Source organism: Triturus cristatus, chromosome 10, assembly GCF_964204655.1.
Source record: "Triturus cristatus chromosome 10, aTriCri1.1, whole genome shotgun sequence".
Lineage (NCBI taxonomy): Eukaryota > Metazoa > Chordata > Amphibia > Caudata > Salamandridae > Triturus > Triturus cristatus.
Window position 1 is genome coordinate 1217414498 of NC_140593.1, and position 13740 is coordinate 1217428237.

Genomic DNA, 13740 nt, shown 5'->3' on the forward strand with positions numbered 1-13740 from the left:
CTGGCTGATCATGGTGTGTGGCTTCACAGGAACCCTGTACTACCCCAGAAGTGATAAAGCAGAACGGCATACAAGTACCGCCCTTGCGTGCTGATGTACGTTTACTCTATCTTTCTGATGTGCCATCAGACACGAAGCATAGAACAAATTGTCAGACTCTTGGGACCTTTCTGACATTGAAGAGGTTAAGCCACAGCCTTTTGGGGGGTGGGGTGGGGGGGAGGGGGGATAAAGACTGTGAGGAACCTGCAGTTAGATCCACCAAAAAGAGCTTTACTGGAGGTAAGTAACTTGTTTTTCCGATTGATACCACTACCCGCAGATACCTCACATTTGGTATGATACCACAGCAGTACCCCCCCAAACACGAAGTGTCAAGGGAGTTGTCTCAAATAAAAAAAAAATCTTTGAAAAACCAAGCAGGCCAAAGTGGCCTTCCCACCAAACCTCGCTACCACGGTAGTAGTGCTTCGTAAACATATGCACTGATCCCCACAGCACAGCCTGGCAGATGCCAAGGACAAACACCTCATGCGCCGAAGCCATTTAGCAGCCTTGGCCTCTACCATTGAGGGAGGGGGGTTGCTACTTTTTGGCCAGTGTGTAGCAGATTTTGCTGGGGATATGTTTGTGTATTTGGTAGGCTAGAAAAGAAAAGCATCTGAGAAGCCATAAAAATGCTCGAACTGTAGGCGGTGGTAGTGGTAGCCCTAAGAAACGGGCTGTAGCCTTGCAGGTCTTTAACTAACTACTCAACTGAGTCAACCATATCTCCAAACAAACAGGGACATCCCATCATATGAAAGACTCGTAAGGTCGGACTGAACATCAGAAGAGAAGCTGGACGTGTTAAGTGAGGCATGCTGACAAACAGAGACAGAGGTGTCCATGGCCGAGCCAGAGTCTGCAGCGTCGAGCCAAGACATTTACATGCCAGGAAGCATTTTGACCATCCTGGATTACTTCCTGGAAGCATGCCTTCATATTCCTGGGTATGTGAGGCACTATCGTATGAGCCATGTCCCGCAGAGCATGGCTGTAGTGTGCTAGGACACCACTAGAATTCAAGGATTTTAGTGCCATACTCCCAGCCAAAAAGATCTCCCCTCTCACCCGCACACCAAGGCTTTTAAGCGCTTCAACTCTATTTGGGGGAACTGTTGGATGTGACTTGCTGACTATCCTGAAGAACATGATGCCTGTATGATGAAGCTTTCCGGAGAAGGGTGAGTGGAGAGAAACGGTAGATCTCCCATAGCAGGATTGGAGCTTTGGGCCTCCAGTCAGTTAATTGCAGGAGAAGTGGGTTTATCCCAGGTCACCAGTACCGGATCCAAGATGGCATCATTAAATGGTTGCAAAGGTTACACCGAAGGAGCTGCCAGCAGGAGGGCCTCAGGAAGGATGCTGGTCCTAACCTTTAGTGTGGGGAAGTTGAAGATCCAGCTTCTCTGCTGCATTCTTATTGACTGTATGGAACAAAATCACTTCTGGGGTAGGAGGTCCAGTCGGAAATTCCATTACTAACTCAGGCGAGGTGTCCAGCTCACTAGCTGATGACAGGTCTACTAGCTCATATACCTCATTGGCATCATCATTATCGTCTCTAAATGGATACAGATTTAAGGGATATCAATTTGATCCAAACATGCCAGAGATTCTGGTCCTGTACACTTCTTTCTCAATGAGTCTCTGTGGCTGCCTTCTTGACCTGTTTTGTGGTGCTGCTTCAGGGACCGGCGCTGGAGTTAGAGGCGGTGGTGGAGTTGGTGACGTCCATCATACAGGCAGTTGCAGCGGGGTACACCTCAAACCAGGGTCAAAAGACAGTGTAGGTCCTCGTGGGACAGGTCAGACTGGAATTGGAGCCAGAGGCATGAACTTCTGGAAGTTGTACAGCGCCATGGGCCCCCGATGGCATACATACTCTGGGAAAACTAGAGTAGATGTTGCTAAGGAACACCACCAAGTCCAAGGTAGGAATGTTGGATACTGGCATTTCCAGTATCAGTGCTGAAGAACCTGGAAAGGCCAGTAGTGGAGATCGAGGTGGCTCTGGGGCAGGATCCAGTGGAGTCACTACTGCGTGCAGGGTTGAGGAGGAAGAACCAGCTCTATAGAGACTAACTCCGGTTCTGAGGACGAGGATCCTGTAGGTAGGAGATGGAGGGCACCTGAGTGACTTATCTTTCCCATGCTTCCTGTGCTTTTGGGTTTCCTGCATTTGGGCCCTGACGCGGGGGGAGGAGACATGGAGCACAGCCTGGAGCGTTGATGGCTTTGTCTGTCATTCATGGCGTGAGCCAGAAAGAGCTTAGCCTCACGTTTCTCGATGGCCTTCGGGTGCATACGTTGACAGGATTCACAACAAAGAGTTTTGTTAAGAGCCAAGGCATCCAAAGCGAATGGAGTGTAGGTCAGTGATAAACATCTGTCCCTCACAATATCTGCAGACCTTAAACCCTGAATAATTGGGTGGAGACATCGTACTGCACTAGTGGATTTCCTATTGAGAGGAAATATCACAACTCTGGAGAGTGAGCTCCGGATCCCAGTCAAACGTGCAGAAAAAAGGAACTGGCATTGATGCACTGGGGTGATTGCTATATGGCTTTGGTGACATCATCAGACACCACTTCAAAGCTGTCACATCACCAGAAGATGCACTGGCTTCGTATTGGTACTGGAAGTTGCCGAATCCAGTCTGACACCTGGGATTATTCTACAGGTAGACATATCCATCAGAATGAATGAGCCTACTTGGCAAGGACAGCAGCATAATCTGGCGTTGGAACAAAAATGGAGGAACAGGAAGTGGAACAGATAGGAAAGTGGGGACATAACTAGGTTTAACAACCCGCAGGACTCATAGATCTGTCATAATTGCGCATCGCCTGGGTTGACAAAAACGTGTTCCCTTCCAGCTGCACCTGGATAATAGATAAGAGAATAAAAGTGGCAGAAGCTAGGGCAGGCAACATAGAAGAGTATTGACCTTTCTGTTAGCCATGGCCTCTGCCCCAACCATGGCCTTTTCAGCCACAAAAAGGCTGGGCACGCTGCTGCACAGCCTGTGAAGGCTGTCTCCCCTGAGTCGGCAAGTCCCTGTGAGTAGCCTTAGAACTTCCAGTACTGTTGGAGAACCTGGCAAGGTAGAGGCAGCAAGCTCCACCAAGGAGCAGGCCGCAGCACATCTATCTTTCAACCACTCTAATTGTGAGTCAGCCTGGTCTCCAAACGGACTGGAGCCACCAAACGGCACAATGCCTGTACCATCCCAGAATAGTCTGTGGCATGATGCAAATCGCCACACTGGTGTATATAATGAAACTAACACAACCTGTGATGTCCAGACCAGCCTGTTCATTTGGCCACATCTTCTTCATGATGGACCCTGTAGGAATAGGCAACTCCTAGGAGGAGGGTAGGTAAGTCTCGCTAGCAAGGCCAAAAAGAGCACGAGCACAGAAGCTGAATGCATTGAGAGACCTCAAAGCCGTGCTGGAGAAAACCCTGCTGCCAAATGCTTGAAGACGCTTCATATCCTCGTCAGGCAGGGCAGGGAGGAAGGCAGAAGCATTCGGCTTGATGGCCGAAGCCTAAACCACAAAGCTCTGCGGAGTCCGGTGCTGCATTAGGAAAGACATCTGCAGAACACTACAGCAACAGAGACGCTTTCTATAGCAGGAGGCCCCAGTGGGATGACCAGTTCCATTTCATTGGTGGTTTCAAGGCCAATGGTATTGTGAATGTCCTAATACAGACCAGCATCAGCATGCTAAGGAGGTAGCAAGTCATCTGCCTCTTCCTCATCTTCATGTGAAGCATTATGAAGCTCTTGAATTGCACCCGAATCTGAACCAAAAATGTCCTTAAGCTGTCGGTAATACTGGTGTTGAGACAAAGGCCCAAGTGCTAAATCCTCCCACAGTAAGAGCTGCACCGTAGTAATTGTACAGCGAGACATCAGCTGAGTCTAGCTGAACTTGGCTCTGGATGAGAACTGGCGTCTGGTTTGGATTCAAAACTGAAGCCTCCTGAGCCAAAGTTAGCGCCAAACCAACTAGAACCAGCATGGCTTTCGATAAAGGTGTTGAGATGTGGCCTGGCACAGTTAAGAAGATGGGCCGAAGGCCACTGGTGCTAGTTGGTGCAAGGCAGGCCCGGACTGTGGAAGGCAGACTAGCCGCTAGACCGATCCTTTAAGCCTTGGGGCTCTCCAGAGGGACTAGAAATCATCAGAAACAGCTGTAGCATAGACTCTTCGAAGGTCTCAACCGGTTGCCAAGCAGACTATGACCCAAGAAATTCGGGGCGCTTCAACTCCAGCCAGGGAATGGGGCAGCAGTCAGATAACCGACATGGAATCAGGTCCTTGGAGTGAAAACTGCACAAAAATGTATTTTTGGAGCAGATGGGGAAAAGAACAGGATGGTCACTCCCACCTCAACCTCTTGTGCTTGCACCTAGTCTTGTCTTTCGCCTTCACCTTGGACTTACCAGAGGATGGCGACGTGGATCAGGACTGGACTTGGATTGGGAGTAGGCATGAGACTTGGAGTGCAACTGGCCTTGTTTCTAGTGCTCAGCTTCACGCATCACTTCTGATAGTCTTCAGATGCACCAGGGAGCAAGTCCAAATACAAATCGTTCTTTGATCTGAGGCAGAAGGTAAAAACGTTGTGTGGGTCAATAACCTACGCGTTTCCAGTAGGTGCAAAATGGTGTGAAGCTTCTGGTCTTGGGGGCAACATTTCCTTAATATACCTTTGAAGAAAAAACTGTTTGGGGGGCGGGGGGGGGTCAGTAAGCCATCAACAAAAGCCTGGGAGCAGAGCTCTGGATCCGCGTTGGGAGGACACAAAGTAAAAGGTGATTTATGTGTCACTAAGTGTTTGCCTCTGTCCCACTGCTTTACAATAACACTTGTTACAGCTTTGACAAAACATTTTATTTCAAAGGTCATTCCCAACACAGGGAATCCTTTGTTCTGCAGCTGCAAGGTGAACCCACTTTATTGAACTTCAGCAAAACTTCAAACTTTCCTCTCATCATGCTACGTTTCTTACAGTTAAGACAATTGGTTGTCAAGTGCCTAGAAGTCTTCAGAAGTTAGTTACATAAAAAGCAAATGTTTTTTAATATATAAAACATTATTAACCAAAATATTTGTTACTTTCTTCAAATTTCCCACAAAACTGTATAAACCACCACTCACATGATTACCTTTTTTAACTTCTTAATAGCATAATCCGTGTTGCGCATGGTAGCTTTGTAAACATGGCCGAACCCGCCCTCACCAATCATCTGCGACTTGCTGAAGTTCTTGGTACCCTCCGACAGTTCCTTCAGGGCCCAAACCAATGAACCAGTGGGCTGTAGCATCGAGACCCGGCTGAAGAGCTGGTCTCCCTTAAGGGGAGGGGAGGAACAGCGTAGAAACAAGTTGGAATAATAAAATTCACATTTTATCACTTGTGCACCATTGCATACTGTAATTATATGAAGTCTTTTTTCCATTTTAATTTATTTCACTACAAGTAAATTGCAAATTGTGTCCAGTCTGCCAAATGCTCATGAACGCTCCTTCTTAACCCTTTCGCAGTTCATTTACTATTGGATACATAACAACCATTCTGTGGAGTGCTAAATGATCTTCTCGTGTAAGCTGCAGAATACTGTATTTGTCTCTTATTAAATTGCATAAACTTTTATGTATTTAACCAATTTAAGAATAAAGTGATGGCAAGGAGAAGGGATACAGATATTGGGGGAAGTACAGGCTGCCCTGTATTGTGCGTAGATAGAGATGGATGAGGAGAACTTCAATCTTCTTTGCGTGGAAGTTAGAAGTGTTTCAACAAATGTTAACGCAGCCCTGTGGGTGATGGTGAGACAATCAGTGCATTACTCAGGAGTGTGATCCATCTCCTGGGGAGGCTGAAATACAGGGGTAAAGGCTTCATTTTCAAGGAAAGGGGGGGACCATATTTTTGATGCATACTAAACATCAATCAACAAGTTCGGAAATCCTGAAGCTATGCAGTCCCACGTCCCATTTCTCCCCCTCTCCTGCACCCATAATACTGTCATTGAAACACTTCTCCGTCTCCTGACGGAAGAGTTCAGTTTCTAATTCTGAAAGCAGGGACAGGAGTCATCCGCCTCACCACGTTACCCACATGCTGAGATGTCCATCCTCTTTAAAGAGAGCTGTATGTAAAGTTGACTTTTAAAATGTCTACCACATTAGTGTTAGAATAGTCGAGATAATAATTTTGTGTTCTTCATTATTACCTATGAAAAGTCCAAAAAGGTTTAATTTTAAAAGTAGCCTTTATTACATGCATTCTTTAATTTATGTAACTGCACCCTAATAACCTTGGTGTGCCTTAATCTTTCCCATCCTGGAACCCTTAAAATCCGGAGCTACCCTTTCCTGAATCCTTAAGACCACTTTTTATCCCCCGGTCCCTCACCCCTTTCCCACATCACTGTAAATGCTCCTCTCTAATTTAGCGGGAAGATGTCCCCTTGTTCCTGCTCCCAGTACACGTCTCTTTGCCATATATGGAATTTTTATTTTTTATGTCCACAACTGGTTTGTATTCTACTTCAGCAGACGGCATTTTTGACAACTTGTTTCGCCCTTCACCCCCCCCCCCCGGTGATATTTTTCATGTAAACTCTTTAGACAGCAGCGAGTTGGGAGTATCCATGGGAATGTTTGATGAGGCACGACCTCAAGAACTGCAAGAACTGCTTCATTCCAAATACAAGCTAGTCAGGCACATTAAATCTAGGACTAGATTATACAGAATATCACCGCTCACCTTCCCTTTGGTGCAGTACTTGCACCAATGCCACCCAACCCACCCCAACACATCCTTTTTGAAGGAGGTTGAAGGGCCGGCCTCTTTAGAACACTTCCAATAATCAATTTTACAGACGCGGACCCCAACACACCAACAGGCATGCAAGAAGAAACAATTCTACTATCTACAATGACTGTAATGGTCATACAACCTATAGAATTGTAAAATCTGTAACTTGCTTGAAACCAATTGTGGGCTGGAAGATCAGTTAACCAGAAAGGTTTACAAACAAAGGTACCTGTGGTGATTGAACAAGGGGACAGAAAACCTAAACAAGACTCGTTCACAGTGAGGCAGACATCTGAGCTCAAAGCACATCGGTGTAAACCCCAAAGTAAAATGTTTGCAAATTCATGCTGAAACAAGTTGATGACATATAGCTCACCTGGAGAAATTTACGCTGACAAATGAGTATCGGCCTTCCCATCACAAAAAATAAACCGCCAATCATCAGACACAAAGGCACAGAAAAAAACAGGCTCAAACTTTGCTTAATATTTTCCGAATTGATTTTATTTAGTTTTGCTTATAAAACACCATAACCTCCTATAAAGCAGTAACGATCAGTTCAACTAACATCAGAACGGATCAGGGGGCGAAGGCATCATAACATCAACAGACTTGCACCCTCCGAGACTGTCCTGCTGCTTGAAGCCTGCCTTGCTGCTTGAACCTAGGACTGCCTGAATGACTCAAAGGAGTAGATGGCTGGCCCCTGTTCTATGCTGCAGGAACAGCATCCTTGGGGAGAGGATGTGGCCTTATGGCTAGAGCGGTAGCTTGACGCTGGGGAACAGGGCTCGAGTCTCAGCAGGGACACTCAACATCCAGTGATTCTGGGCAAATCACTTAATCTCTCTGTGCCCAACAAAAAATCAATGCGCCCGTCTGTAACCCAACTGGTGCTCATGTAAAGCGCTCTCATACCTATAGGTTTAGTTTGCGCTATATAAAACTCAGGAAAAAAAAAAAAACAACATACTCCAACAACCTTGATCCCTGCACCAGGACCCTACCTAATGTGAATTCTGCCCCCCACACTCCCACCCCTTTCTCGGTTATGCCAACCACCCCTGGACCCTTGTAAGTGGTGCTATAGTGTTGTACGGTTCATACTATTTCTGTAAGACTGTGCGTTTGGACAACACCAACTTCAAAACTATGCCGGACTGAGTCCGTGCACACCATCAGGATATGTTGTCCAAAAGCATAGTCTTACTGAAATAGCATGAACCGTATGACAATAGGCGCTTTATCAGCCTAACCCTAAAACTTGGTACTTAGAAAACTTTCCACCTAAAAGTGTCCTGAGAACGGACAGGAGAATGGGACCTACCTGCTTGCCAATCCGCATGGGGGTGCATCGACGGTTAGCCTGACTTCGCAGTGGCCACTGCTATGTTCTTCTCCACAGCAGCAAATCCCATTCAGCAGCTCCTCTCTGAAGGGGTATCCAGCCTTGTGGAGCCCTAGTGGGCTATAGCCTGCAGCTTCGACCCACTCGAGATTTTAGACTTTAAAAAAAATTACTAAGTCTAAACATAGAAGTCTTCACTGCGACCTCATCGTCTCCTCTGACACTGCCGACTGCCTTGCCCAGCTAAATTTTACCTTCTCAGGAACTTTTCTTCAAAAAAAATTCTCCGTCCGAAGGTAAGCCGAGCATGGGCCAAATCCACCTCGTGTATCTGAACCATGTTCCATCGTGGTCAGGCTTTGATCTTTTAGGCTCCATTTTTCCAAGTAAAACTTTAAAAATTCAGAACTCCAGTCAGTTCGACTAATTGGATTTAATTCCTTTTTATGTCATTTTATTTATACATTGGGACTTTTCTTGCGTCTCTACTTTATTACTGTTTGTGTGCTCCAGAAACACGTAATACAGTGCCTCCAAGTTAAGCCGGACTGCTTTTGTGGCACGCTTCCAGAGGGTTAAGCACAGGTTAATATATTTTGTGGTTCACCCTGACAAGGGTTGTGGTTGTTGCTTGAGTATTACACACCCCTCTCAATCAAAAACCCAATTTCTTACACATATGGCTGGGTCCAAACTGAGTTGGCACGGTGGGCAGAAGAACGAGGAGTTGGAAAGCTACCCTGAGCAGTTGCCAGAAGTTAGAATTATTGCAAACATTCCCCCATCACCTTTTGTGTGAAGGATTACAGCAAAAGCATAGTAGTGGGCCTGCTATATTAATCCTTCTACAAAATTCCATCCACCCACTCGACTAACTTTTACCACCAGAACCCTTTACAAACTTTCATGCTATACCCCTTCTTGTCACCATCGCTACCAAGCCAGGTGGCTTTTGGCCAAAAATAAAGCATCTACTGAATATTTGGGCATTGGTCTACAAAGCTGTTAATTGAAGACTTTCTATCAGCCATTTTAACACCACACAACACCACTCACAACCTAAAATGTGCCAACCAGCATCTTGGCATAGATCCCTTCAAAGCAGGTCACATTTTGCCTGTCTCCCAGCCAGCAACATCCACTAACCAGACTCCCAGTCAAAGATCAGATTAGAAATAAACTGCCCATTTGGATTTTCAGATGCTACCATCATAAGGGGCTGACTTACTCAATCATTGAATTTCTCCCTATAAACCTCTTCGTTCAGGCCCCGTTAACAGTAACCATGCTTAAGCTAAAATCCAGGTGTGGCACAGCCTTTTCGAAAACTAGAACTTTTCTGAGGAACTCCATTCCACAACATCTCAAACACCCACATTTTCCACTTTCAGGCACTTTAAAAGCTTACCTTTGATAGACCTTCCAGAATAGTAGTATCAAGAAAAGTAATCAAAGGTGGTGAGCACCTTATAAATGTTACTATATATACCTCCAACTTACTTCCTGTTGTCATCAAAGATATCTCTACTTTGCAGTTCACATTGGAGAAAGAAAAAAAACCTAACCCGTGTCACCTTTACACCAACATCTGTTACCAGCCTCTGTCTTCAACAATGCAAGGTTGATAGCAACTCGAACCTACAAGTAATTGCAGTTTGCATATGTACAGATAACATGCTGCTTGTTTATGCTGAGAATGACACACATCATTCTGCTCACTACTAACTTCTTCCACGCTGGTTTATGTGGCCACCAACTCTGTCTAATGTCCCATGTATCTATGAGAATGTACATTTCCAATCGAAATGCTTCAGTTGCACAAAGTAAATAAATAATACAGTGACCCCTTTTTCCATCCCTCCAGCACATTTCATCTTGTAACCCCTTTCTTCCAGCCCACCGGGAAACATCTCATCTTGTGGCCCCCTGTTCCAGCCCACCGGCACATCTCATCTTACGGCCTCCTATTTCCAGCCCTTGGTACATCTCCGCTTGTGATCCCAATCTTCCATTCTTATGGCACATCTCATCTTGTGACTCTTTCTTCCATCTCTACGGAACAGCTCATCCTGTGACCCCAAACTTCCAGCTTACCGACACATCTTATCTTGTGACCTCTTCTCCCAGAGTCACACCTCTGCTTTGTGACTTCCACTAACTCAGCCAGGTGGGCATTTTGTAAGGATCCCCTAGAGTACAGCCCAACAGAGACACTGGACAACAAAGACACTTTTCAGATCATTTTCACTACCTGCGAAGGTCCTTGGCTGGTGTTCTGGCTGAAGCCCCCGCTTGTGCTGCCATTGCTGCTGCAAGAGCTCCCTGAGACACTGGAACGCAGGAGGTTGGATGGTGGGCTGAACGGAAGAGGGAGGGATTTCAGTGCACATTCTGGGGGAGTAAAAATACATTTCTGAGGGTCAAGGATGGAAGAGCTGGCATTTCTGTCAACGCAAAGTGGACATAACTTGAAAGTAAATAAGATAAAATGGCTAACACTCCAATAGTATCATTACCCTGACACACTAAAGGCACTGTTACCCTGACACCTTATGGTCACTGTTAACCTGACTGCCCAGCATGTCTGGTAAGATTTCTGATTTGGATAGAAGACGTCGGGGTCTTTGGAAAAACTGCAACCTACCGGTGTGTCTCGTATCATCCTACCACTCTGGGGGAAGCTCAGATTGAACCTGTTAAGATGCCAAAGTTGGACCCTGAGCAACAAGAACGAACCAACCATCATCCGAAACCACAGTGTTCTGAGATGCAAGTCTTGCAGTAGCTGCTGGACCACATAACTGACAGAACTCTATCGCTACACAGGAATATCTCTGCCAGGATGCACTGGTGAGGTTAAAGCACAGTGGCGTCATACCACTAATTTCTCATGATGCTAGGTGGTTGCAAGCCACGAGTCCCAGCCTCTGAGCTCGGTCCTATTCCTTGTGATGTGGTTTCCTGTGATGTCAGCATTGGGCCAAAGGTTATGTGATGTCATTTCCATTTATATCATCTTCATACTACTGAGTGGTTTTGAAATTTGATATATCCCACCTCTTTTTTGGTCACAAATTGTTGCCCCAAGTTCAAGGGTAAAATGCTACTGAAAGAGGGGCTCCAATGTACACACGCCCTCCGTGCTGTTTGTATGCTCACAATAATATGCCTTTTGAAGCCGGCATTGAAGGTCGAGGGCAGGGCGTGGCGTGATTAGGAGAGAAGAGCATGAAGTAGGATCCTTCTGAAGCCAGTGGTCTCACATGCAAATTTAATAGGGATTAAATATTGACAAGAAAGTGGGACAAGCAGGTCAAGAAATCGGGGTCCTAGAGGTCCTCAAAGTCAGGGGCCACAGAGCTGACTGGGCGTTTACCTGCAACAGAGCTCCAGGGGCTCGAGTCCACAGAGGGAAGAGTCACGAGGACGAGGACGTACAGCAGATTGCTTCAGCTAAGATCTGGTGGGAATTATTGCTCCTCAATACTGAGCCCTACGAAATCTACAATGATGCAAGCAAAGCGCATAATGGCAAGAACCTGGCATACAGGTTTCTGCTTCCGAACTGATACACCGCCCTAGGCAGCCCAGGCACGCGGCCGCCATGGAAACGGCTTGGTACTCGCTAGTAGAGTATGAGAATGGATAGAGGCTACATGCTCTAGACTAGTTCTCTCAACACTGAAATCTAATGGTAGAAGGCAAGTGAAAAGCCTGCTTGTAGTAACCTTGCTTTTCAACACAAACACAGGCCAAGCTCGGAGCTCAACTCCGTAAGAGGTCACTTTCCCCAGCTACCCGCGATTAACAGCAGCAGGCAAGGGAGGCTTCAAAAGAGAGAAGAAGAGGAGGAGAGAGAGGGAATGGATAGATGGAAAGAAAGCGCACAGGGAGACGAAGGGGGCAGGGCTGGATTCAGCATTTTTACCAGGGCTGCTTTTGGTTCCCCAGTCCAGCCCTGGGTGGTTCTTAGCAAAAATTACGTGGCTGAAGTTCACAGTTGGAGACAAAGCATTATCCAAGCAGAGCTAGTCGCAGCTGATGCCGATACGAGTTCCATAGTCCTGAAGAGCTAAAAGGGAGGTGTCGTTGAATAAAGCGAATATGGGTGTTAAAGTTTAAATGCCAGTGGAAGCAGACTTTGCCACCGCTGGTTCCACTCAGTCTGGACTTTTGGAAAACCGAACTGCCTCAGACTAGAACATCCGTGAAATGCCATGAGTCCTAGGCCCAGAATACACGCATTCAAGAATAGGGTGGGGTATTTACCACACGTAGCAAATGTCATTACCTTAGGATGAGGAATTTACCACATGTGGTAAACACCTCCTATTCCGAGTTTAACACAAATATGAGGCATAACAAGTGGAATCGATTTTTAACACACCAAATTCAGCATATTATGCCACCCACCCCAATTTTCTCGCAATCAAGGCTTCTTTGAGTTTTGAAATTCAAAGTTCTCTCAAACGAAAGAGTGAAGTCTTTCGCACAACACTTGTACTAAGTTGTGAACTGCCAGTGATCATCTCCTCCTTCGGTTTCTTGACAGCACTTTGAGACAATGAATCTCGCTTTTTTTTTGGAACCGCTTAGTATTTTCAGCTACCAAAATAGCAAATATTGTCTGCTCCATATGCAAGCTTCTGTACAGGTGTGTCAACGGTGGAAAAGCACCTTTCGCTAAGATTCATATGCTCCTCTGCGCAGAGATCGTTGTTTGGCGGAGGGTCTTGCAAACAATTCTGAAAGCCTACTCCTCAAAGTACAGCTCTGCTATGGACGGAATTAAATTAAAAGAAGCTTATAAAGCGCCTTATGCTAAGGTGTCAAAGTGCTAGAAAGCAACAGAAAGAAAAATCCGCTAAATTCAAGAGCAAAGAAAACATGCCATTACGGAAGAGACAAGGCTGGGGTGGTGAAGTGAACTAAATAACGAAGATGGATTTTACCCAGATCTGGGGGTAAGTGCCTGAAAAGTTTCAGCACTCCACCCATCAGATTATTCTGCTTGCTGCGTTCGCCATAAATTGGCAGCGTATGCCCAGACGTGGGTCCCTTGCTCACTTTGCCACTGGATTCAAGCTAGCCTGGCTGATGAGGGGTGTTACCTCAAAACCGGTCTCAGGATGCTTGTTTCCGGTCCAGGAAGGACCTGGCCTGGCAGTTCGGGCTGGACTGTTCCCATGAGGAAAAGGGTCAAGACTGATTTGCATATGGCTGTGTCTGAACTGGGGTGGTGAAGTGAGCTAAAGAACGATGATGGATTCAACCCAGATCTGTGACTGGGGCTGAGTGTCTGAAAAGTTTCAGCTCTCCGTCCATTATCTTATTGGGTTTGCTTTGTACAGCCTGGAATGCCATGCAGAGCGCATTGAGTATCACTCGCTTTCTAACAGGACGCCAGAGAAGGGAGCACACATCCACCCCCACTGAGGGATGTTTGGGGGTATTCGGTACCAGGAGGGCAGCCGCATTCTGAATAACCTGCAGTCTGTTGAGCGAGGA

At 46.3% G+C, this 13740-nt stretch overlaps 1 protein-coding gene across 2 annotated transcripts in view; it reads right to left on the minus strand.

The window, feature by feature from the left end:
* The window catches only part of IRAK1 (interleukin 1 receptor associated kinase 1), a 286369-nt gene that overhangs the window by 103592 nt on the left and 169037 nt on the right, over window positions 1-13740 (minus strand). For both annotated transcript variants that reach the window (XM_085629743.1, XM_085629744.1), the window contains exons 4-5: window positions 10484-10623; window positions 5227-5412 (exon numbers count right to left, since the gene is read on the minus strand). In XM_085629743.1, the coding sequence (XP_085485869.1) occupies window positions 5227-5412; window positions 10484-10623 (326 nt within the window). The remainder of the gene's footprint in view (window positions 1-5226; window positions 5413-10483; window positions 10624-13740) is intronic.